Source organism: Euprymna scolopes, chromosome 6, assembly GCF_053919585.1.
Source record: "Euprymna scolopes isolate OS-2025 chromosome 6, ASM5391958v1, whole genome shotgun sequence".
NCBI classification, from domain to species: domain Eukaryota; kingdom Metazoa; phylum Mollusca; class Cephalopoda; order Sepiida; family Sepiolidae; genus Euprymna; species Euprymna scolopes.
The window spans coordinates 17,849,135-17,873,009 of NC_136487.1; the positions used below are offsets into that span (position 1 = coordinate 17,849,135).

At 37.5% G+C, this 23,875-nt stretch overlaps 1 protein-coding gene across 1 annotated transcript in view; it reads right to left on the minus strand.

The window, feature by feature from the left end:
• The window catches only part of LOC145277549 (unhealthy ribosome biogenesis protein 2 homolog), a 115,787-nt gene extending 94,242 nt beyond the window's left edge, over positions 1–21,545 (minus strand). The window contains exons 1-3 of the mRNA XM_080129019.1: positions 21,421–21,545; positions 9,137–9,287; positions 139–256 (exon numbers count right to left, since the gene is read on the minus strand). Of these exons, the coding sequence (XP_079985145.1) occupies positions 139–256; positions 9,137–9,287; positions 21,421–21,445 (294 nt within the window). The 5' untranslated portion in view covers positions 21,446–21,545. The remainder of the gene's footprint in view (positions 1–138; positions 257–9,136; positions 9,288–21,420) is intronic.
• Positions 21,546–23,875: the final 2,330 nt, after the last annotated feature.

Genomic DNA, 23,875 nt, shown 5'->3' on the forward strand with positions numbered 1-23,875 from the left:
TTATAAAAATAAAACTACTTGATTAATTTACATGGGTTTTGATATATTATATTTTTACTGTGTTACGATTTTCAGATTTTTCTTTATTTTGTTTTTTAATATAGGCCAAATCCTGGTTAAGAACGGAATTTCTATTACCTGACAAAACGATGGTTTTAGAAACAATCTTTCTTTGCTTCCTCGCAATTTATTGGAATGTAGTAACGAGTTGAGGCATTCCCAGACAGCACCAACATCTTCATCTGATAGACCATTTCTGGAAAGAAAAATAAATAAAAACGAATTTCACATAATTTGCCTTAGCATTTGTCTTGCCTAAATATTATATATATGTCCACAATGGGAATATAGATTGCATATGGTTTTTTTTTTTTTTTACACAGTGATCACCACTTATCAAGGCCTGGAAGCCACTCAGGGATAAGGGTTATTGCAAGTACATTACGTTAGTGTGGAGATTTGCTGAAGTGTTTACTTAAGGGGGGGGGCGGTTCATTAGGAATTTGTTAACATTGGACTTGAAGACATCCAAGCTGTAGTCCGGAGGGAAGCAGGCAGACGGAACAGAGTTCCACAGGCGTGCAGTTCTAAGAAAGAAGCTTTGATCATGGAATCCGCGTTTTGATTTAGGCAAAGATATAGAGTGGGGGAAATTTTTCATAGTGGATTCAGCTAGACGGGTGTTTTTCGTGAAAGATTGGCGAGGGGGGACCAGAGATTGGAGTTCAGACGAGCATCTGCCATGGAAATAACGATAAAACAAGGACAGGCTCGCAACGTCTCTTCTGTGGGAGAGAGGTTGCAGGGTAGAGAAAAGGGCATCCCCCACTAAACCACGAAGTCTATTTTGTACTCTGTCAAGGCAGGATAGGCTGTTTTTAGCAGCTCCTGCCCAGATATGGCAACAGTATTCCATCCTTGGACGTACTTGGCTTTTATATAGATAGAGAATTGCATCAGATATCTTCTGGAGCGGTAGAAGGATCTCACCATCTTTCCAGCGACCTTGGCAACAGACTTGATGTACGTGTTCCATTTCAGATCAGGAGTAAAGGTCAAACCCAGAAGCTTGTCAAAACACTGAGCCTCACCCAGACGAGAGCCATCCATCACAATTGATGCCAGCTGGGGATCAGAGCGTTGATGATGCAAGGATAGGAGTTTGGTTTTGGATGCATTAAAGGAAACCAGCCACATCTTCCCCCACTGAACCACGCGCTCGAGATCAGAGGAGAGAGAATCGAGAACTGTCATGTGCAATTGTAATGATGTATGGAAGTGAAACTTGAGCAGCGAGGATTGAGAATATGCGTTGCATGGAAAGAAATGATATGAGGATTATATAATGGATGTGTAATATGAAGCTTAAAGGCAGACTTAGATTTGAGACCTCAGAGGAAGATTAAATCTAGACAGTATAGGGGGATGTGTGCAGAAAAGGAGACTTTGTTGGTTTGGTCACATCAAAAGAACAAATGAGAGTGTTTAGGAGCAGGGTCAGTTGGAAGAGAAAAGTCAAGAAAAAAACATAAAAATCGATAAGGATGGATTCGAGAGAAAGAGAGATATACAGGGTGTTGCAATAAAATGTATACACTCTTTAAATTATCTCAACTTGCTACATGAATACGCTATGCCACGTTCCCAAGAGATGTTTAGGAATAAAGAATGGCACTACCAGCAGCATGGAGCACTTCCCCACTATTATCATGACATAAGAGCATATCTTGATAGTCTCTTGCGAAATGGTTAGTTCGGACGAAGAGAAAGTATCAAGTATTGTCCACATTCATCGAATTTGAGCCCCCTGGATTTTTCTCTTTGGGGTGGGGGCGATATGGGGAGGCATGTTAAACACAGGATTCACACCACAAAACGAACTAGAATGAATTGAAATCAACCATTGAAAGAAGATGTGTCAACATAACAATTGAACTGATTAGGAACGTTTTTGATCCAATCCATGAGTGTTGGCAGCTGTTCATGGACCACAATTGCCATTAATTTGAACACTTTCGATAATTAGCTGGTTTCTATATTTGTTCACATTATTCTGATGTATGAACTTTTTCTTATAATAAATGTTGGGTTTATGGTCATTTAAAGAGTGTAAACATTTTATTGGGACACCCTATATAAATACTTGGTCAGAATTAGGTTGGTTTGGAAGTCAATTCCTATAAGCCATCCAACAGATGTCAGCATGTAAAATAGACATGATGATGATGATGATGATATTGTTTGTGATAATACTCTTTGGATGTTTTTTTTTCTTACGCAATAACTGGAAGAAGAAAGGACACACACCACAGGAGACTTTTGATGAAATGAAAGAAACTTATGGGTATAATGTCCCATCATATGACCTTGTAAAACGCTGGCATTGTGAATTCAAACATGGCCGGAAGTCTGTGGAAACAGCTCCCAGACCTAATCGCCCCCCCCCTTCTGCCATTGATGAGGCATCTGTCCGTCAAGTAGCTTCCGTAGATTCATATCTGACCTACCTCTGCATTCCATGTTTAAAAAGGATGTGTCCTCTATAGTATCAGACCTGACCGAATGCTTAATTGTAGGCATAAACTGATTCATACCATCCAAAAAATTCCAACAAAAACCTAATAGCCAGCCATGGTTCTCCCCTGAAGGTGCTGCTGCCATCGCGCACATAAATCACTTTTTCCATAGCTACCAACATAATAGATGCACCGAGACTAAAGCTGATTTCAGGACTGCCAGCAACCACTGTAAAAGAGTAATAAAAAATGCAAGAGAGCTATATACTCAGTCTGTTAAATCCAAAGTAGCTGATCAGCGGCTTGGTTCGCACCAGTTCTGGCAAATAGCAAACAGGATTTTGAACAGAAGCGTGCGTTCTATCCCAACGATCATCAATGGACCTGAAGTCATCTCATCAGCATCAGACAAGCCCAGACTATTTGCCAAGAACTCTGCAGCTAATTCTACCCTATGTGACAATGGCCATCAACTCCCTGTATTTCCTCCTATAACAGACAAAACACTATGCAACATACAAATATCTGTGCGTGAGGTCGCCAAGCTAATCAAGAACCTTGATTTCAGTAAAGTAACTGGCCCTGACGGCATTCCAGTTATAGTGCTGAAAAAGCTCCAACCAGAACTTGCTCCCATACTTACAAAACTGTTTAAGGGTTTCCTTAAGAAGTGCTTTCCAACACACTGGAAAACCTCATCAGTATGCCCTGTACTTAAGAACTCAGGTGAAAAGTCATCTCCCTCTCAGTACAGACCAATAAGTCTCCTGTGTGTCATGAGTAAGTTGTTGGAATCCATATTAAATAAAAAAGTAGTCAACCACCTCAACAGAAACAACCTTCTTAGTGACATGCAATATGGTTTCCGCTCCGCAAGATCTACAGCAGACGTGCTAACGGTTATATCTCATAGGATTAGTGAATCTCTTGACAAAGGTTTCCTTTCCAGGCCAATTGCTCTTGACATATCGAAGGCCTTCGATAAGGTATGGCATAAGGGCCTACTTCACAAGATTTCCAGCTACGGTATTACTGGAAATGTTTCTCAATCATTAAATCATTTCTCTCTGATAGGTTCATAAGAGTAGTGGTTGATGGGCAGAAATCAGAGGCCCACAGTATTAATGCTGGAGTCCTCCAGGGGTCCATCCTGGGCCCAACTCTCTTCCTGATCTATATCAATAATCTCCCAAAACACATACTTAAATCATTCGTTGACATCTATGTTGATGACATGACCATCTATGGCAACACATCAAAGGCTGTAAATGACAAAGTTTTCTCTAATTCTCTCTCCTCTGATCTTGAGCGCATGGTACAATGGGGGAAGAGGTGGCTGGTCACTTTTAATGCATCTAAAACAAAGCTTCTATCTTTACATCCTCAACGCTCTGATCCTTGTCTGGCATCAATTGAAATGGATGGCTCTCGTCTTGGGGAGGCTCCATGTTTTGAAAAGCTTCTGGGTTTGACCTTTACTCCTGATCTGAAATGGAACACATACATCAAATCTGTTGCCAGAGATGCTGGGAAAATGGTGGGATCCTTCTACCACTCCAGAAGATATTTCACTACTGATGCAATTCTCTATCTGTATAAAAGCCAAGTACATCCAAGGATGGAGTACTGTTGACATATCTGGGCAGGAGCTAATAAAAACAGCCTATCATGCCTTGACAGAATACAAAATAGACTTCATGGTTTGGTGGGGGATGCCCTTTTCTCTTCCCTGCAGCCTCTCTCCCACAGAAGAGACATTGCGAGCCTGTCTTTGTTTTATCGTTATTTACATGGCAAGTGCTCGTCTGAGCTCCAATCTGTTGTCCGCCCTCGCCAATCTTTCACGAGAAACACCCGTCTGGCTTAAACTACTGTCAATAATTTTCCCGGCTCTTTATCTATGCCTAAATCCAAACGTAAATTCCATGAGAAGAGCTTCTTTCTCAAAAGTGCACAATTGTGGAACTCTCTTCTGTTCGCCTGTTTCCCACCTGACTACAACTTGGATGTCTTCAAATCCAACATAAACAAATTCCTGACAAACCGCCCCCTTTAAGTAAGACACTCTATCAAATCTCCAATACTAATGATTACTACAATACTATCTCATTGATTACTGTACACGCAATAACCCTTATCCCCGAGTGGCCTCTGGGCCTTCATAAGTGGTGACCCCCCATGTAAAAAAAAAAAAAAAAAAGTTGAGGCTGCCATTTTGGAAGATCGCCAAATAGCCCAAGATGTCAAGATTAGTACAGGGTCTGTGGAAACTATCATTCATGACCATTTGCATATGCATAAGGTGTCTGTCAGATGGATTCCCAGGTTGCTTACACCATTCCAGAAGCGAGAATACGTTGAGTGCTCGAGGATGAATTTGGAGATGTGCCAAGAAGAGGAGTCAAAGTTTTTCAAAAGACTGATTACACGGGATGAAACCTGGGTCCATCACTATGATCCAGAGACCAAAGCCCAGTCAATGCAGTGGAAGCACTTGGACTCACCACCTCCAAAAAAGGCAAGGGTGCAGCCCTCCACTGGCAAGGTCATGCTCACAGTCTTCTGGGACCAGGAGGGCGTAGTGATGACAGATTTCTTAGCAAAGGGTACCACAATTACAAGAGACTATTATGCTTCACTTTTGAGGAAATTAAAGGAAGCTATCAAAATCAAGAGGCGGGGCAAGATCAGCAAAGATACCCTTCTGCAGGACAACGCTCCGGTCCACAACTCGCATGTCGACAGATCAGAAGCACGGGCGTGTGGTTATGAAATCCTTCCCCATCCTCCCTACTCACCTGACCTTGCACCCTCTGACTTTCACCTCTTCCCAGCCATGAAGTTGTTTTTGAAAGAAAAGCGTTTCCTAGATGATGCAGCCTTGATTTCTGAAGGCACGTCATGGTTGGAGGACCAACCTGGGGTGTTCTACAACAACGGTCTCCAGAGCTGCATCAAACGATGGGAGAAATGCATAACTCTGGGTGGTTCCTATGTAGAGAAAGACTAATAAGTGTGCCAAATTTTGTTGCTCTATCGCTTCCTATCGAATTTTTTTTTTTTTTTTTTTTTTACAAAGGAGTCACCACTTATTAAGGCCTAGAGGTTACTTAAGGATAAGGGTTAATAAGTGTACAGTAGTCAATGAAACAATATCATAGTAATCGTTAGTAGTGGAAATTTCATAAATTGGATTACTATCGGGATGACTCATCAAGAACTTGTTTACATTGGACTTGAAGATGACCATATTGTAGTCAGTTGGGAAGCAGGGAAACGGAAGAGAGTTCCATAGGTGTGCGGTTCTGAGAAAGAAGCTTTGTTCATGGAACCTACGTTTAGGTTTAGATACAGATAAGGGGTGGGGTGAAATTATTCATAGTGATTTCTGCTAGACGAGTGTTTTTTGTGAAAGTTTGGTGAGGGGAGGACCATAGATTGGAGCACAGACGAGCACTTGCCATGAAAATAATGATAATAAAGAGAAAGATTCGCAACGGGAAAGAGATCGCAAGGAAGAGAAATGGGCATCCCTCACTAGGTTATTAACATAATTACTTTGTACTTTAAATCATTGTCAAAGAAAATTATTCCTCTATCTTTCAGTTTTCATATTAACGAATTGTATGGTAAATTGCGACCACGTGCAAACCAAAATTAAAGCATACTTAATCAGTCTTACTTTTGTTTCTCATTTTTTTTCTGACATCCAGACGTTTTACTTTTTTGGCTGACAACTTAAGCAAGCAGTTCCAAAATGTGGGATTCCTCAAGTAGCTTCAGTGAGGAGAGGGAGTGGTCGTGTATAATGTAACTGCGTGTAATGAAATATTTTTCTCTCTCTCTCATGCATACACAAGATGATTATCGTTGTGAAGTTTTATCTAAATGTTTTGTGCAGAAAAATGCGACTTCAAATAAGTGCCATTTTACATTAAGCCACTTTTACATACATACGGGGTCACGTCAGAATTAGGAAAATTTCCAAACAATACAAAAAAATGAATAAATCTTCTAGAACTATTTTGGTGCTTTTTAAGATACAGTCGACAGATTGATTTCTCAAAATCTGTTGCTTTAAGCAAAAACAATATTACGTACTTAATTGTCATACCGAAAATAGTAATATATCCAAAAAATATGAAAAATCATTGAGTAGAAATTTATTTTTAGTTAAAAGTAATTTTTATGGAAAATTGGGTAAAATCGCAATTTTCTTAGACGTTATAAAGTAGGCAGTACAAGGTTGGTTGGTTGTTTTTGTTTTACGGCATATCAACCCTTATCGGGTTATTTAATGCCGAATCCAAAGATTTTGAAGAAAAATTTTTTAGTAGAATATATTTGTTGTTTTTAAGTCGGTTTCTATTTAACCCATAGTTGGAACCCTAACAGGTACTACCACTCCGGGTCAGAGTGGACCTGGGACCAATGGTAATTAAAGGGTGGCTCCACACTCCCCAAAGCCCACAAGCTGGGGCCTCACCACTGGATATAGTTTAAGGTCATATCCAGGACCCCCATTGAGGGACTTTTACCCTCTGCAGGGGACCAATCGGTGTATTTTAATGCCCCACCTACAGGGCCGGCAGTACAAGGCTAAATGCAGGGGACATAACTCTGAAAAGAATATTTCAGATTACTTGTATCATGGCTGATATATTTGTTGCGATAAACTTTTTTTTACTAAAAACACAATAGCAGTTGTTCTACTCAATGAATTTTTGTAATTTTTGGATATATTACTTTTTTCAATATGACAATTAAGTATGTAATATTGTTTTTGCTTAAAACGATATATTTAAAAAAATCCATTTGTCGACTATAGCTTAATAAACACCACTATTTTAGTTTTTACAAAAAAGATCTCAGCGGTCTACCATTTTCTATTTTAGAATGGTGGATTTTAATTGAAAGCAAGGAAAGCAAAAGAGATGTCAATATCATGGATTGTAGTTATGGCCCCTGGATTTTAAGAACTCTTTGACAGTAACAAATATGAAAAATCTCTTATAATTTAATAAAATTTATTTTTACTTGTAATTATTTTTCTACTTGTTCAAATAAAAAATTTTTTTAAAATACTGCTGGACAAAACCATTTCTAATGTTGAAGAAAGCAGAGAGCAAGTTAGACCCACACATTCTAATCTATATAAATACAATAGTAGATATATGTATGTGTGTGTCTGTGTGTAAATATTTACCCGATAAACTCTTAAACTACTGGTCAAATGACACTGAAATTAACAGGAAATAGTAATCATACACTAAGGATGGCGTATAATGAGTAACATTTTGTTTGGATGGATGATGCATACAGAAATATAGCTGATATATTTCTATTAGTTTTATGTGTGCACAAATTCATTCATAGCTTGAAGTGGTTTAATTTTAAATCTTTCTCATCTGTAGATAGTTTAAACAGTAGAAAACACAACTGAAGCGCTAAATGTTTTGGTTTTGATTCTAGCTGATGGCATCCAAGTAATTTTTTTTCTTAAAAGTTTTGCAATCAAAAGAATTGGTTCTGTAATAATAAATCTGAAATCTTCATACATTAAAATATATTTAAGTATTTAAGTGTATCCCCCCCCCCCGTTAGTCTTAAAGAAATTTGGAAAGAAATTCTTCACTATTTTCATAATGAGATATTTCCCTTTTTTTTTTCCTCTTCTTTTTATACCATTTCATTTTTTTAAACTTCTGGCTCAAGAGACTTTCTCATTTCTTTTTTTAAAATTCACCGATTTAGACATAATTTTATATGAAAACACGTGTGAACGCTGGTGAAGCATTAATTTTTTTCCTGACATTTTTGACAAGTTCATTCGTAAAATGTATGATTATGCTTCATCATTAAACACTTTTTTTTCTGGTGACAAGTTCATTCCAATTCAGACAAATGTATAAAATTGAAATTGTACTTATTTATAATTACACTTATTTTAAAAAATAAATATACAGAAAATGCAGAACACGCGTTGTATTGTACATACTCATCATGGAATGAACACATCATATTCCAAAAATCACATAAATCGATCAAGTAGTTTTTTTTTAATTTAAGAAAATCAAATATGCCGCATAGGAGAGTAACTAGTTGCCATATTTGTTTTGGATGCATTTAAATTCAAGGGCAAACAACTAACACGGGTGAACAACTCGATTCGACTAATGAGATGTATCTATTTCTCTATAAGTAAGAGATTATCAATGACTGGCAAAAATATTTAATCGCTAACAATTGTAAAATTTTATTTTCTTCAATAAATAAATAAAAATTACTTGATCAAATACATGCTTTTTGGAATATAACGTCTGTTTCATGACAAGTATAGAAATCATAAAAATTTTCTGTACTTTTACTTTTATAAATATATGTAATTCTACATCTGCACCATAAATAAATAAATATAAACCGCCCCCATAACTAAGACACTTCATCAAATCTCCATTACTAATGATTACTACGATATTATCCCATTGATTACTGTATATGCAATAACCCTTATCCCCGAGTGGCTTCCGGGCCTTGATAAGTGGTGACTACCATGTAAAAAAAAAAAAAACAATTGCTAATCATAAAGATGAATGTGAAAATAAAAAGAGAAACTTTACCGTTTTTTGTTAATCAAAAATCCACCAATGCAATCCAAAAGAACTGGAACTTTGTTGGCGATTATGATTGAATCGTTATTCCATGCGTATCGGATTAATTTTAGCTTGAGATTCAACGGGGTCGATTTGTCCTTTAACCGAAAATAAAAACCTGAAAAATAAAAAGTTTGGTCTCTTAAATTATATTTTGTTTGGGCAAATAAAATGATTGGTTGAATAAGCAAAACTTTTTTTTGAGAAAAATGTTAATGTTAGAATATGTAGAAAGTTTATAAAATTTTATGGATTGCACACAATCCTGGCTTCAAGTAGCAATACATGGGAATAAAGTTTACATCAAAATTAGAAAGTATACAATGTGAAATCACTAATAAAATGATTAAAAGATCTCCAATTATAAGTGTGGTTGGAATCCTGTAATAACCGCATAGAGGAAGCGCTGGCATTCAAACCCAAAACCCATCAAATACAAAAATAAGACAAATGCAAATTTAGATGCTATCGTGGTTCAAGGCGGCAATATAAAAAGACATTTTTTTTTGTTTCAGGCAGTGAGATTTTATTTCATGCACATGAAATTGCTTTCAGTTGGGAAGAGGACGAAAAGAAAAATATGATGGCTTTTTGGAGAAGAAATCGATCGCTGATTGTTAAGAAGAATTTTGAATCCGACCCTTTTTTTCCTTCTTTTCTCTGTTTTGAGAAAAGGCAAACATTTCCTTGAGCACGAACATGATTTGTATGCCAAATAAATTTATGTGACTAAAATAGGGATTAATTCCCTCCCAAAACACTATAGACAATCTTTTAAATTTTCTTTGGAGTTAGCGTGACAATATTATTGAGTTGAAAAAAAGGTTTATATGAAATTTTAATTTTCTAAAAGAAAAAAAAAGTAACCTGCAATTTAATTATTGAAATGCAAAATCAAGAGAGAAAAATAAATTTGTTTTTCTCATCATGTGTTGGTTTTGTAACTGGCACAGTTCACCTATGGTGAGTAGACACCAATGATGTTCCCAGAATTTGGGAAAAACAAATTCAGTGAGAGAAAGAAACAGATGATGTAATAATTGGTACAGCAAGGAAATAAAGCCTCACCTTCTCCTGAGATATAATGAAAGAGGAAAGTTTTTCCCCTTGCAGCAGCAGTGAGAGAGGAGAACCCCCATCATCTTCTGAAGTAACAGAGTTAGTTTGTAAATGACCAGACAATGCAAGATTGCTTTGCTGAAACTCCTTTTTGCTTGCCATCAGTCTCGACATCATTTTAAAACAGAGCCTGACTTTATGGGTTGAAAATGAAAAAAAAAAAAAAAAATTGCCCAAAATTTGAGAATGAAGTCGGTCCAAAAACAATAACTAAAGTGTATTTAGAAGGATTTTTTTCTTTTTTCTACACAAGTGCAACATCATAACTTTTACTTAGAATAATGTTTTTTAATATAAAAAAGAAAAAGAAAACTGTCGGATTATTTATTTTTCTTGCTTAAAAATAAATAACCTCTGCTCCTCAGTGGTATAACTCCGATGACCAACGCTGGATAATTGCCTTCATGATCTTGACAACATCAGATGAGTGGTAATCTGATATAACAGGACCCTTTGAAACCTGCGATCTTCATCAGAGTGGTGATCTTTTTGATAGCAGATACTAAGTCACTACTTGGAACCCAGGAATGGCCAAAGTTATGAACGTCAACAGGAGGAGTAAAGTGGTACATTAGAATTTATCTCTATCTATCTATCTCTATTATATCTTCTTCTATCTATATAAATAAAATGAACTCATTTTTTCCCATCTGAGTTTGATCTTTATAGGATTAAAAATCAAGACATTACATGCAATTGTAATGTGCACAAACTGCAGCACAGGATCTGAGGTGTGCTATAGGCCTATTAGCATTACACTTCCTTGATAACCGTACATTCCTATATTTTTCCCAGTGAGAGTTCACTGCTAAAACCGGTTATAATCAATGGAAGTTGTAAATCTTTTCTCTCTATTAAATTCCTACTACTCCTGCTACCACTTAACACCGCTGGGAACACGTCCACAAGAAACAGTAAGATTAAACACCGGTTTGGAATCGTAGAAGGTTATTAAACCCATTATTTTCCTTTTTTTTTTCTATTTTTTTTTCTATTTTTTTCGCTTCTCTCCCATAAAAAAAAAAAAAGAAAAGAATTATGGTCCGATTAACATTATCTTTTTGCCTTTTTGCTTTTTTCCCCCTTTAATGTAGAACACAAACTGCGTGACTACTCAGATTTTACTTCCGGTTTTGACAACTCTAACCGCAGAATCTGAATATGAGCTTTATTTATTAGTACTGCCTACTGAAAACTTATTAAATAAACAAACAATTTCTTAGTTACCATTTATTATTCGAACGCAACGATACCGTGATATTACTTACATTTTACTTAAAAAACAAAAACAAAAACAAATAAATAAACACGCTAAATGTCCGATTAAGATTACATTGTATTGTTTTGCATTTCTTCCTTCTGTAAGACGCACACTGCAAGACTACTATGTTTATACTTCCGGTTTCGACGACTCCAACCGAGTAATCTAACTATGAGCTTCATTTATTACTGCTTCCAACTACACAATTTCTTTTAAACTAACATCTCATTTCTTTACAAATTACTATTACAACGCAACCATATCATGAAATTACTTGCATTACACTTGAAAATCAAAAACAAAAAAAACAATTATTACCATTACAACACAATGAGATCATTACTTGCAAATCATAAACTTGGCTTTTACTTCCAGTTTGGACGACTAACTGACGATTCTAACTATGAGCAATTTACTATTTAATTTTATTATTTGCATATTTAGATCGTGTAATTACTTGCATTCAAATTGAAAAACAAAAACAAATTAAAGAACCAGATAAAAGTCCAATTAAGATCAGAAAATTATGATTGCTTTTTCTTTACTAAAGAATTCTGTACGTGTTTTATGAATGCTTCTTCTTCATTAACGAAATTACATTTGCTACATACTAAGTTTCCCACAACTTTTTTGTCAAACCTAGCTGTATCTTTCAAACATACAACTGCCGGCGGACACCGTTGATTACGTTACGTTCGCGAAAGTCAGTTCAAATTAAACCACTCTGACACTGTTTTAGATAGTTTGGAACTTATTTACCCAAAGTTAACAGAGCCTGCGACCATTTGTCTTCTGCAAATACAGACATAAACACTGTGTTCTTCGAGATGATTAAAGATTTTACATTAAATAAAAACACTAACATATCAAACCATTATGTACTGCAAGCGTACCACTTCTTACATTTTCGCATTTTTTTCTTTTTTTTTGGTGCGAGTCGATTGTTGTACTAAGAATATAAAAAACATGCATTTTCTCTTTTTATTAGACTTTTCCATTACACCAAATTGAGCAACAGCAACGCGTGGCAGGGTAAAGCTAGTACGAAAATAAAACCGGAAAAATCTTTGCTATTTTTGATGATAGCTTGCTCTTTTGGTTGAGGTATGGTTCTTGCAGTTCTAGGAAGTTCACCTTCCCAGGCTCTGCCTTTTCACCCTTGGAAAAGAGATTAGTTGATTGCTAATTGCTTGAGATGCCCCTACCAAGGAATGTCAACAGAACTGGCCTAGGAAATATTTTGTGTGGCACATAAAATCAAGTCTAGGGTCTTTGAAAAATAATTTTTTTCATAAAAAAACAATACAAACATTCAAACATGGGTTTCATTCATTGATTAATGAGTTGTTTGTAATAGTAAAAACTAGGTGTTAAAAAATTAACAGCCAGCATAGCCTAAGGGTTAAGGATCAAGGGTTCATGGTTTAGAGAACAGCCGAGTGATAGGATGCAGGCGTTATAATTATGCATTTGTAATTTCATGTAAATATCAGGAGATTACCCTTCAATTAGAAGATTAGCTACATTTAAGATAGAAGGAAGAGTAAACAGGATCATTGATTCAATAAGTACCCCCCCCTTCCCGCTATACTTGTTTGTTGCAATATCCGTCTTTTTTTTCTTCAGTTTTTCCCATTCTAATTTTTATCCAATTTCTTCATTATGGGAATCAACAAATTGCATCTTTTAGATTTTTTACCACAAAACTTACTTTCACTTTAAAAGTGTCACGATAATAAACCCAAAATCAGCCATTATAACCTATTCAAAATCGAACGGCACTGCTTACATCGAAGCCCTTTTCAGAATTGAAAGTAACTTTCGAGTCTTTAAATTGACGAATAAAAATAATTTCGAAGTTTATAAAAGAAGCATTATGACTCTCAACCAAAGGAAAATTTTTTCTTGCGCATGTCGTACTCTATTTAGATAAACTGTCAATCGTGCAGTATAGTTAACAAGAGAAAAAGCGATTAAAACACCAAGTAGATAACACAGAACTATTACCAGATGCAAGAAATTTTAATTTTTGACTTCCTTAATAATTTTCATGTGCATCTATTGATTGGAAAATTTATTATTTATGCTTTTGCTATTGTCACCTTTACTTAACCAAGCCAGCATGTTTACCAATATGGCAGACAATTTTGCTGGGATTTGATCAAGAATTTCAAGCTTAAATAATGATGATGATGATAAAAGCTTACTCTAATCCAATTGGTAATCAATTTTAGATTTAATGTAACAAAGCCACTGACACGTATGTAGCAGTAACAACATCTCACATATGCAAATGACCAAGTCGTGGCATGAGGTAATGTCTCAGCGGAGGAAGAGGGAGAAAAAAAATTGTTTTTAACTACATGCTGGCGAGAGATTTTTTTTTTTAACCAGGTGGTGGTATGACAGAACTTTTAAGCACATGTGACTGCGACAAAAACTTTTAAACAAGATGCAGGATTCGTTAGTTCTTTGAACTTTTAACAAAATTGTCAGACAACCATGTATCATGGGGCAAGCTGCAGACATAGCAGCTGGTTGTAGCTGCAGAGTGGGAAACTGTGTAAGAAATAAGCAAGCTTTTTATTGGACGGTTTTTCTGGCCACGTAATTATTTTAACCAATCAAATTGCATGTTATAACTAACTGCCGAAAATGTTCTTGGCGCCAATATTCCCTTTTCAGACCAGAATCCAAAAAGATGCAGAGTTGGTCAGACGTGGATTTCTTACTCGAATCGAGGCAGCGAAAAATACTTTGCTACTTTGAGATGTTTTAATGCCTAAACGTGGAGCGGAACATTATTATTGCAATTACCTGGCATTGGACTGATTCGGAGGACCCTCGTGTATACCTGGCTAGCAGCATCCATCTTGGAAGACACCTCTAAATCTCCAACCTGTGCACTACTTCTTCAGCGGGAATTCTACCCAGCCTTTATCAAAGGCAAACTATTATTCCCTTCGGGGTCGTTACCAGCCCATAGTTGCAGATAGCTGAAGATGACACATCTTTTACAACTTGGACCTTTTTTTATTTTAATAAAATTTACGTTGAAGTCTTAAAGTGAGCTTGTTGTAATTTTCTGTTTGGTTTTCTTCCATTCTGCCGAGAGTAAAAATCTTGTGAGAGAAATCTCAACTGTTAATTGACCCCGAGAAGAAAAACACTGATTTGACCATATTGTCGCTGGCTTGGAAAATATGTGTCAGTGGTTTGCTGATGAAATGACCGCTAATAAATGCCTTTTCTTTCAGCTAAAAAAAGCTGGAGTTGAATTTCTTTCCTTTGTTTCCTTGCAAAACTTTTACACACAATGATGTTGCGTCCAAGCGTTAACATGTAATGACTATGTGACATTAGACTTACGGTTCCACAAGCTACCTTTAAAAAAAATAAAATTTACCATCTTTTTAAGCCTTTAAAGCAAGTCTCACAAAAATTGTTGTGCATTTTTAAAAGTATGGTGGTTTGGCTAAGTAAAAGTGATGTTAACAAATGCATAGATAATAAAGCTTCAAATCAGAAAACACACGAAAATTATATAGATAAGCAGAAAAGTAAATTTTCTTGAATTTGGTAAAAATGGTCGATTTTATGGAAAGTTTCTTATCACACAGTCATAACAATTCTCTCATGAAAACATTTACAGGATCACTACAAAATTTGCCGCCAGATACTGTTAGAAACCCACCCACTATATGTCACGGTAACATATACAGGGTGGATTTCTAGCAGTATTTTGGACGCTAGTGCACTTACTGATCCGCTCTATTTTTTTAATCATATTTCCAAGTTTAATTAAAGTTTTATATGTTTTTTTTATTCAATTGTAAGGTTAAAGTATAGAATAGGTACAAAACACCCTCCACTCCTCATGTTAAGAATGTCTTTTAAAATAACGTTATTATTTCAGCACGGATCAATAAGTGCAATAGTACCGTATTTTGTATAATTTTTTATTTTTAACTCATTTTCCAAACTTCATATATTTAGGGGTCAGTCCACCGCAATTTTTCTTGTTTGCACAGACACTGTATAAAATTTGAACCGATTAACCATTTTAAAGTGAGTAAAACCACTAAAAACTTTTCCAGATAGGTAGAAGAGTAACATATCTTGCCTTTGATAACATTTGTTATATTTTAATTTTTGGCTACTTTTTCGTATCTCAGTAGATTGTAAAACAAACCCCACGATTCTACAAAGTAACTGAAATTTAGCCATTAAAACGATTTTGAAAAATAAAGCTACTTGTTAAGATAGAGTCGACAAATTGATTTTTTAATATGTGGTTTTAAGCAAAAACAATATTACGTAATTATAATTCAATAACTTGAGTGTTATTTCTTCTGCCCGTCACACCAATAATTTCCTGGGTAAGGTTAACACTTTTGTCCAAACTTCCAAACTTCTGTACACGTAATGCACCGTCTCTCAACTTATTTCTTCGAAATCCAACTTCAAAATGAACGTCCCTCTAAAAAAATCAACCCTCTTATCTCCAACTAGGAGCATCTTATTTGCATATCGGGTGGTCACATTACAGGCATATAAAGAGATAAGGCAGCCATTTTTGTTTCTTTCTTCTTCATTCATTTCATTCCACGACCGACCCGTTGAATTATGCACACGTGCTAATTAGGTAAGTCGCACATTTCCCTACACTCCCCTCTGATCTCATGATCACACACAGGGCAAGGGGGCAGTCGTCTTTGTCGGGTACTTCTTCTAAGAATCGGGGGAAGCACTTCCTCATTGCCATCTTCCTCATTACCACCGTTATTGCCACCAGTCTGTTCCATTATTCCTCTATGCGGTGTTTCACAATCAGGGCAAGGGGGCAGTATCCGTCTTTGTCGGGTACTCCTTCGAATAATCGGAGGCATCACTTCCTCGGTTCCATCTTCCTCAGTATGTTTCATCATTCCCTCTCGTGGTGCTATAAGCAGTGTTTCACAATCACAGCGGGTGGGCAGTATTCGTCTTTCTCGGGTACTTTGATGAGGAACTGGTGGTATGGCTTCCTCACGTCCATCGTTCTCATCACTATTGCCACTAGTATGTTCCATCATTCCCTCATCTGGTTCTGTAGGTAGTGTTTCTATGCTCACCTGTAGAGGCAGTAGGCGATCAGGATCATCCCTGAACTCTGTGATCTTCCTCATTATCCTCATAATCAGAAGAGGTATAACAGGGGTGGATATCTTTTACATGACGTGATACACCATTAATCAACATGGTCTGAGGACTTATGAGTTTGTCTATTTTTCCTCTGCAAAATTTTACAATGCACCCAGCATTTGGGGGTTTTACCCAAACACGGTCTCCCACTTGATACGGGGTATTGACAACGCTAACCACTGATGGTGTGACATCAATTCCTTTTATACGCTGCTCATAGCTGTAAATTCCATTAGCTGGTGTTGCATTGTCCTTTGGTGTCACATTATACCAGTACACAGCTTCTGGAATAGAACACTGTGTCCTCGCCGCAATTCTTTTAATGATGTGGTGACACCGCTCCGCTATACCGTTACCTTCTGGAAAATATGCACATCGGTAACGCATTTTAATCCCCCATTCCTGCGTAAATTTCTGAAATTCTTGACATCGAAATGTAGTGGCGTTATCAGTCAGAATTTCCAGCGGGGCACCACGTTAAAAAAAGACAGCTCTCAACTGTCGTATAATGCTAGATGCATCCTGTCGTGTCAACAGGCGCCATATCGTGAAACGTGCCGGACCACAATCCGTCAAGGTCAAAAAATGCCTGCCCTCATAATGCGTTACATCCATTCCTACTCGATACCAGTTGTCCTCCATCTCAAGCTTCCCTTTTTGCCATTGGGATGGTGCCGGATCAATTCGCTGACACTCTTCACACGAGCGTATAGCTGCCTTGATTGATGCTCTTGTAGTTGAAGGACACACTCTTCGGACAAAATATGTTGTCCTCCGAATTCCGGGATGTCCACTCTGCTGATATATTGTAAGGATCTGGTCAGGTGTTAATTGATCTGTTACGGCCGCGCATGTCTGTTGTAGAGGATCAGATCCCTGCCTCATTACATCAATCCATCTCTTTGGTACTCTAGTCAAGCTATCAGCCAAAATCTGCATCGATGAAACTAAGGTAATGTCCACCTGCAAGCTGTATTCGTCAACTAGACGCTTTATTATTGCCAGTCTCCTTCGTACTAACATCTCACTTGCAGCTCTAATCTTAACTCGAGCCTTTCCAGTCAAGGTTTCGGTCAACCAGTGGTAAACTCACAACGAGTCAGTGTGGAGATGCACAACCTTGCAATGCAAGATTAAGCCCTTTTAACGTGGCATCAAGTTCTGCCAAATTTATATGCTGGGCATCATTTTTCGGACGAAGCCAGCAGGCATCTTCCACAACAGCACCCAACTGTTCCAACACGACACCTGTAGCCAGTGAACTTGCGTCAACCCATGCATTCAGTTCGTTTCCAGATACTTGCCACTCACCCTGGGCAGGGTCGTTTCTATGTACTTTGGACAACATTTCAGCCATCATTTGCTGGAGAGAATCATCATCCACCATGTCGTCCCATCCTTTGGTTACTGCAGTTACTCGTCTTTTTAACACTCCTGTTGCCGATCGGAGCCATCCACAGACAGGTAGATGTCCTACTAATTTACCGCAAATAGAAAACACAATGCATCTTGTTAATACACTGGAATTGCGCTCCTTCGCTTCCATCGCAAAGTATTGCCCTTCTCATAGACCTCTAGGCCTTAAGCGCTTAGGGTCTTTGCTTATTAACCCAAACGATTCCAGTTTTGCTCGAACCACATCTGCAGACATTATATCCTCATTAACGTAGATGTCATCAATGTAAGCTGAAGCAGCTTTTGCTGGGGTCTCATCCTGCATCAAAACAGTTTTAATAATAGTTGTCATTATTAAAGGTGCTACGTTTAGGCCAAAACTTAAACGTGTCAAACAATAACGTTTTACCTTAATTATCACTGTCTGAAATGGCCATAATGACTCATGGACACGTATCTGCAGGTAGGCTCTCTTCAAATCCAGCAGTGCTACATTACTCCCTTTCTGACGCCACTCTCTTAGTTTAGCAGCGCACACATCTGAGTTTCCAGTGAAAGCATCAACATGTTGATTCAATTCTCGGTAATCCATTACGGGCCGAATTTTGTGTTTAGTAGGTTGTTTAACAGAGTGGAATTAATCCTTTGGGTGGTCCCAGACGTTCCTGTGGGTATGATATTAACCATCCGTTATCAATCCACATCTGAAGTTCTTCTTCATATGCGGCCCTATTCTTTGTGGAAACTGCATACTCTGGAATGGTGTTGCACAGCCGATCTGGTGCCTGGCTCATAGTCCATTTCCACTTTGCAGTCCACGCCTTTTCCTTGTCGTCAAACGTAGCACAGAAGTCCATTTCTTCAATAGACATGGCTGCACAGACTTCTTTTCCTTCTCCAAGCATTACACCTCCAGTCACTGTGATTATGACGCCTCCTAGTGCTTGTATTGCATCAATTCCAATCAACATGTCATAGGCAAGGGGTTTTTCTTGCATCACCAGAACATCAACTTTGGCTGTGTCACCCTTCTCAGTACAGATCGTGATCGTCCCTTCACCACAACATGCTCGGGATAAACCATTGATTGTCATGATACCGACTGGTTGCTCCCGCCACATCTGACAGTAATGTGCACTAACTATAGACCGGGAACACCCCATGTCTATGAGTGCTGAACACTGCACATCGTCAATTTTAACACCAATGACCGGTAATCCTGTGTTTATTGGTTGGCAAGGGGCAAGGGTGGTGATAGTACCTTGCCCCCAACGTCGTTTCCCGAACAGTTGCGAGATATGTGCCCATACTTATTGCAGCGATAGCATTGTACTGTTCTCTGTGCTCGTGGATATACACACCTATCACTCCGGCAATCCTTAGCAAAATGATTGGCCTCCCCACATTTATAGCACACTGGGCCTACACGCTTATTACTACCTGGGAGAGAATCTACATTGCTCCCATGCGGTTCGACTGTTGCATGTGGAATACTAGTTGCTACTGCAATTGGCTCCTGTTCCTTACAGATGTTTCGAGCTCGGGCTAATGACTCGTCTATTGTCAATTCATCAATTCGTGACGATGCCCGCAACAGTTTGCTAACCTCCTCAGGTAAGCCTACTAAAAAGGCACATCTTAATATCTTATCGTTAACCCCACCAAATGGTACCGACAACTTTCATAGGTCGGCTAGGTACACATCAACGGTTTCCTTGGGGTGAAGTTGCCGGCTCGTGAACTGTTGCCATGCAACAAATGGATCTGTACCAAACGCTGTATACAGGCTGTGTTTAATTGTATCCCAGTCTGGTTCATCCCAGAGTTGCTGGTAGACTGCATAGGCCCCTCCAGTTAACCTCAAAGGAATGACTGTGGCTGGTTCTTTAATTCTGCACAGTGTACAGATCTTTTCAGCCTTTTCCACCCATTCGACGACAGACGGTCCAGTGGTAGATCCATCAAACTCAGGTATCAAGCGAAAGTCGAATCTGTCCATTTTCTGCCTTTCGAGTCACCACACACCGAGAGCCGAAGTAGCTTATAATTCAATAACTTGAGTGTTATTTCTTCCGCTCGTCACACCAATAATTTCCTGGGTAAGGTTAACACTTTTGTCCAAACTTCCAAACTTCTGTACACGTAACACACCTTCTCTCAACTCCCAACGTACTTCTGCTAATTCAACTTATTTCTTCGAAATCCAACTTCAAAATGAACGTCTCTCTTAGAAAAAAAAAAAAATCAACCCTCTTGCATCTCCAACCAGGAGCACCTCATTTGCATATCGGGTGGTCACATTGCAGGCATATAAAGAGTCTCTTTATATGCCTGCAATGTGACCACCCGATATGCAAATGAGGTGCTCCTGGTTGGAGATGCAAGAGGGTTGATTTTTTATCTCTTTATTAAAGAGATAAGGCAGCCATTTTTGTTTCTTTCTTCTTCATTCATTTCATTCCACAACCGACCCGTTTGAATTATGCACACGTGCTAATTAGGTAAGTCGCACGTTTCCCTACAGTAATTAATTGTCATGTAGAAAATAGTAATATATCAAAAAATTACAAAAGTTCATCGAGTAGAACAACTGCTAATGTGTTTTTCGTAAAAAAAAAAAAGTCTATTCTCTATAAGATTAAAATATTGTACGCCAAGAACATGTAATCTAAAATATGCGTTCCGAGTTATGTCCCCGGTGTGTGAACTCTTCACCATCTACTTTATAACATCTAAGAAAAATACAATTTTACCCAATTTTCCGTAAAAATTACTTAAAAATAACATTCTACTCGATGAATTTTCGTAATTTCTGGATATATTCCTATTTTCGGTATGACAATTAAGTATGTAATATTGTTTTTGCTTAAACGGCATATTAATATAAAAAAAAATCGATCTGTCGACTATCTTAACAAGCGCCCAAATAAATTTATGAATAACCAAGTGTTTTCGTTAGTAAATTGAATTGTGGATAAGAGCAGGGTTATTTTAATCTTCATGTCTCTTTAAAGCAAAGAGAAGCTAAAAGTGTATACAATAATAGCATGATAAACAAATATGTATATATCTTTATCGGAAATATCTCGCAGAACATTAACAACCGTGTTTTGCGATATTAGATATAATAAATTCTACACAATTTCAATCGTTTATAAGTTAAACCGAAGAAAACGAATGCCACACGACGAAATTAACAACAGCATTCCAATCTAACCCATATCAATATTAATGGTCAAACTATACTAAAATAATAGTTAATCTTATAAAGTAATTGAATATTTGTACACACCTTTGACGACGTTAGACTGAACCATGTTGAAAAATAATAAACATGTGCTCTTCGCATCGCACAACCGGAAGTAAAAAGCTAACAAAGGGGAAATAACTCTAAACGGAGGTACGGGCAAAATAAATACCGATGCTAGAAGCATTATAAACATTTTGACACTTCCCTTTACTTAAAAATCACAAAAAATCAGGAAATTAACCAATTTTAATGAATTTTTAGTATTTATCAAATAATGATCGAAAAATATAATGAACTAATTATTTTTATTTACACCTTATTGGAAATGTATTATTTTGTTTAAACAAAAAATACCTTTACTAAAGTTATGGTTTTAAATAAAATACGCAAGAATTTATTTTTGCTTTTCTTATATAAATAAAGCATCGTAATTTGTAACAATAAAAATAAAATAATTTTTACAGGAACATCACGAAAAAAGCCCCTAAAGTCCATATTAATGAATTCGATATAACTCGAATAAAAATTAATTTCTCGAACTACTACCGCTATTACCATTTAAAAAAAAAAAATTTTTTTATTACATTTCCACCCTCAAAAAGGCACATTGCCACTTTGATTTAGGAGGCTACTATTAGGGACACAGGCTACAGGGGTACTAGGTGGGGAGTTGGGCAGCAAGATGTCGGTTCACGTTACACTTGAACTTCTGCATGTCAGTACAGTTGGGGAAGCAGGCACCTGGCAGGGAGTTCCAAAGTCTAGCTGTTCTGGGGAAGAAAATACTGGAGTAGAAGGCTCTCTTACATTTAGGGATCTCTACTGTGAAGGGGTGGGATTGTATTGTTTGTGGTGGGTATTTACGTAAAGGGGGTACAAGTGCTTGCAACTCGGAACATTCACTGTTAAAGTACTTGTAGAACAGGCGGAGGGATGCTACATTGCGTTGATGGGACAGAGGCTGAAGCTTGGATGATAGTTCAGGACCTTGTAATGAACTACTATGATGCTGCTACAGTATGCTTCCCTTATTTCTTCCTTTCTCCCTACTCTTCTACTTTTCCCTTCCTTTGTTCTCTCAGTGTCACCAGAGGTTTCAGCCAATCGGAATAGAGGACTGTCTTGGAGGGAGATACAAAGAAGAATTCTGCCTCAGACATATGGGAACGATAGAAGCTTCAACATGTGACTGACCAGTTTCCCTGGGTAAAGACTTTTATCAAAGAAAATGTACTATACTCTTTGTAACCCTATATCTTGGAAACTTTTATAAAACATCAATCCTAAAGTCTCGTTGCACTTAATTATAACCCGATGTTTTCTTTTACCCAACCTCGCTCCTGGACAGGGTTCAAAAAAGAGTCGCAAACCTGATAGGTCCTGAACTGTCATCTGGGCTTCAACCTCTGTCCCATCGACGAGATGTTGCATCCCTCTGCCTGTTCTACAAATACTTTAATGGTGAATGCTCTGACGAACTGCAAACACTTGTACCTCCCCGACGTAACTACCCCCGACAAACCCGACAAGCTACTAAGTCTCATCCCTTTACAGTGGAGATCCCTAGGTGCAAGAAAGCCTTTTACTCCAATAGTTTCTTCCCCAGAACTGCGGATCTTTGGAACTCCCTTCCGGGATTCTGCTTTCCCAACTGCAATGATATGCAGAAGTTCAAGTGTAATGTTAACAAACATCTTTCTACTCTTCTCCCTTCATAATGACCCCGCTAATTCCCTAATAGTAGCCCCCTGCTTCAAAGTGGCACTGTGCCTTGTTTGGGGTGAAAATTGAAAAAAAAAAAAAAAAAAAAAAAAAAAAAAACGTTCTTTTTCAGCACTCTGTTCTCTAATGTCGGAGGTGCCCCAAAAACGGGACCGACTGAAATGGTGACCCTTTTTCAAACGTCGTTAAGATTTATGGTAACCGTCATGACTTACCAAAAATTAATCCTTGTTCTATCGTACACCCTTGGTGGTATTTCCTTTTAGCAATTCCACTTCCTGTTGTGTCTCCATGATTTGGCCAACTATTTTCAGGCAGTTGTTGCTGCGACGGGATAGGAATGCTGAGTCTTTTTACTGTATCCCCAGTAATTACTGCCTTCCATAGTTGTTGTTGTCTCACTACGTTTTGGCCAAACTAATTCTCTGGCCTGCTTTGGGTAGGATTGAAACTGCTATTTTCAGACAATGCTCACTTGGAACCGTAGAGATTTAACGCCTCTATCTACCTTAATATGGCAATAGGAAACAACAACAACAACAACAACTATGAAGATGAGGATAACAGTCTGCAAATTGATAAATAAATATATAAATTACTCATCTCAAAAGATTCAAATAAAAAATATGTATAATTCTTTATTTCAAAAATTCTTGTTTTTCTTTTTTGCTTTTAACTTTTTTTTATCTTTGGTAGCATTTATTTATTGTATGTTATTTTATTTATTGTATGTTTTACTTATGGTGTATGTTTAATCAGTTTTAATATGTTGTAT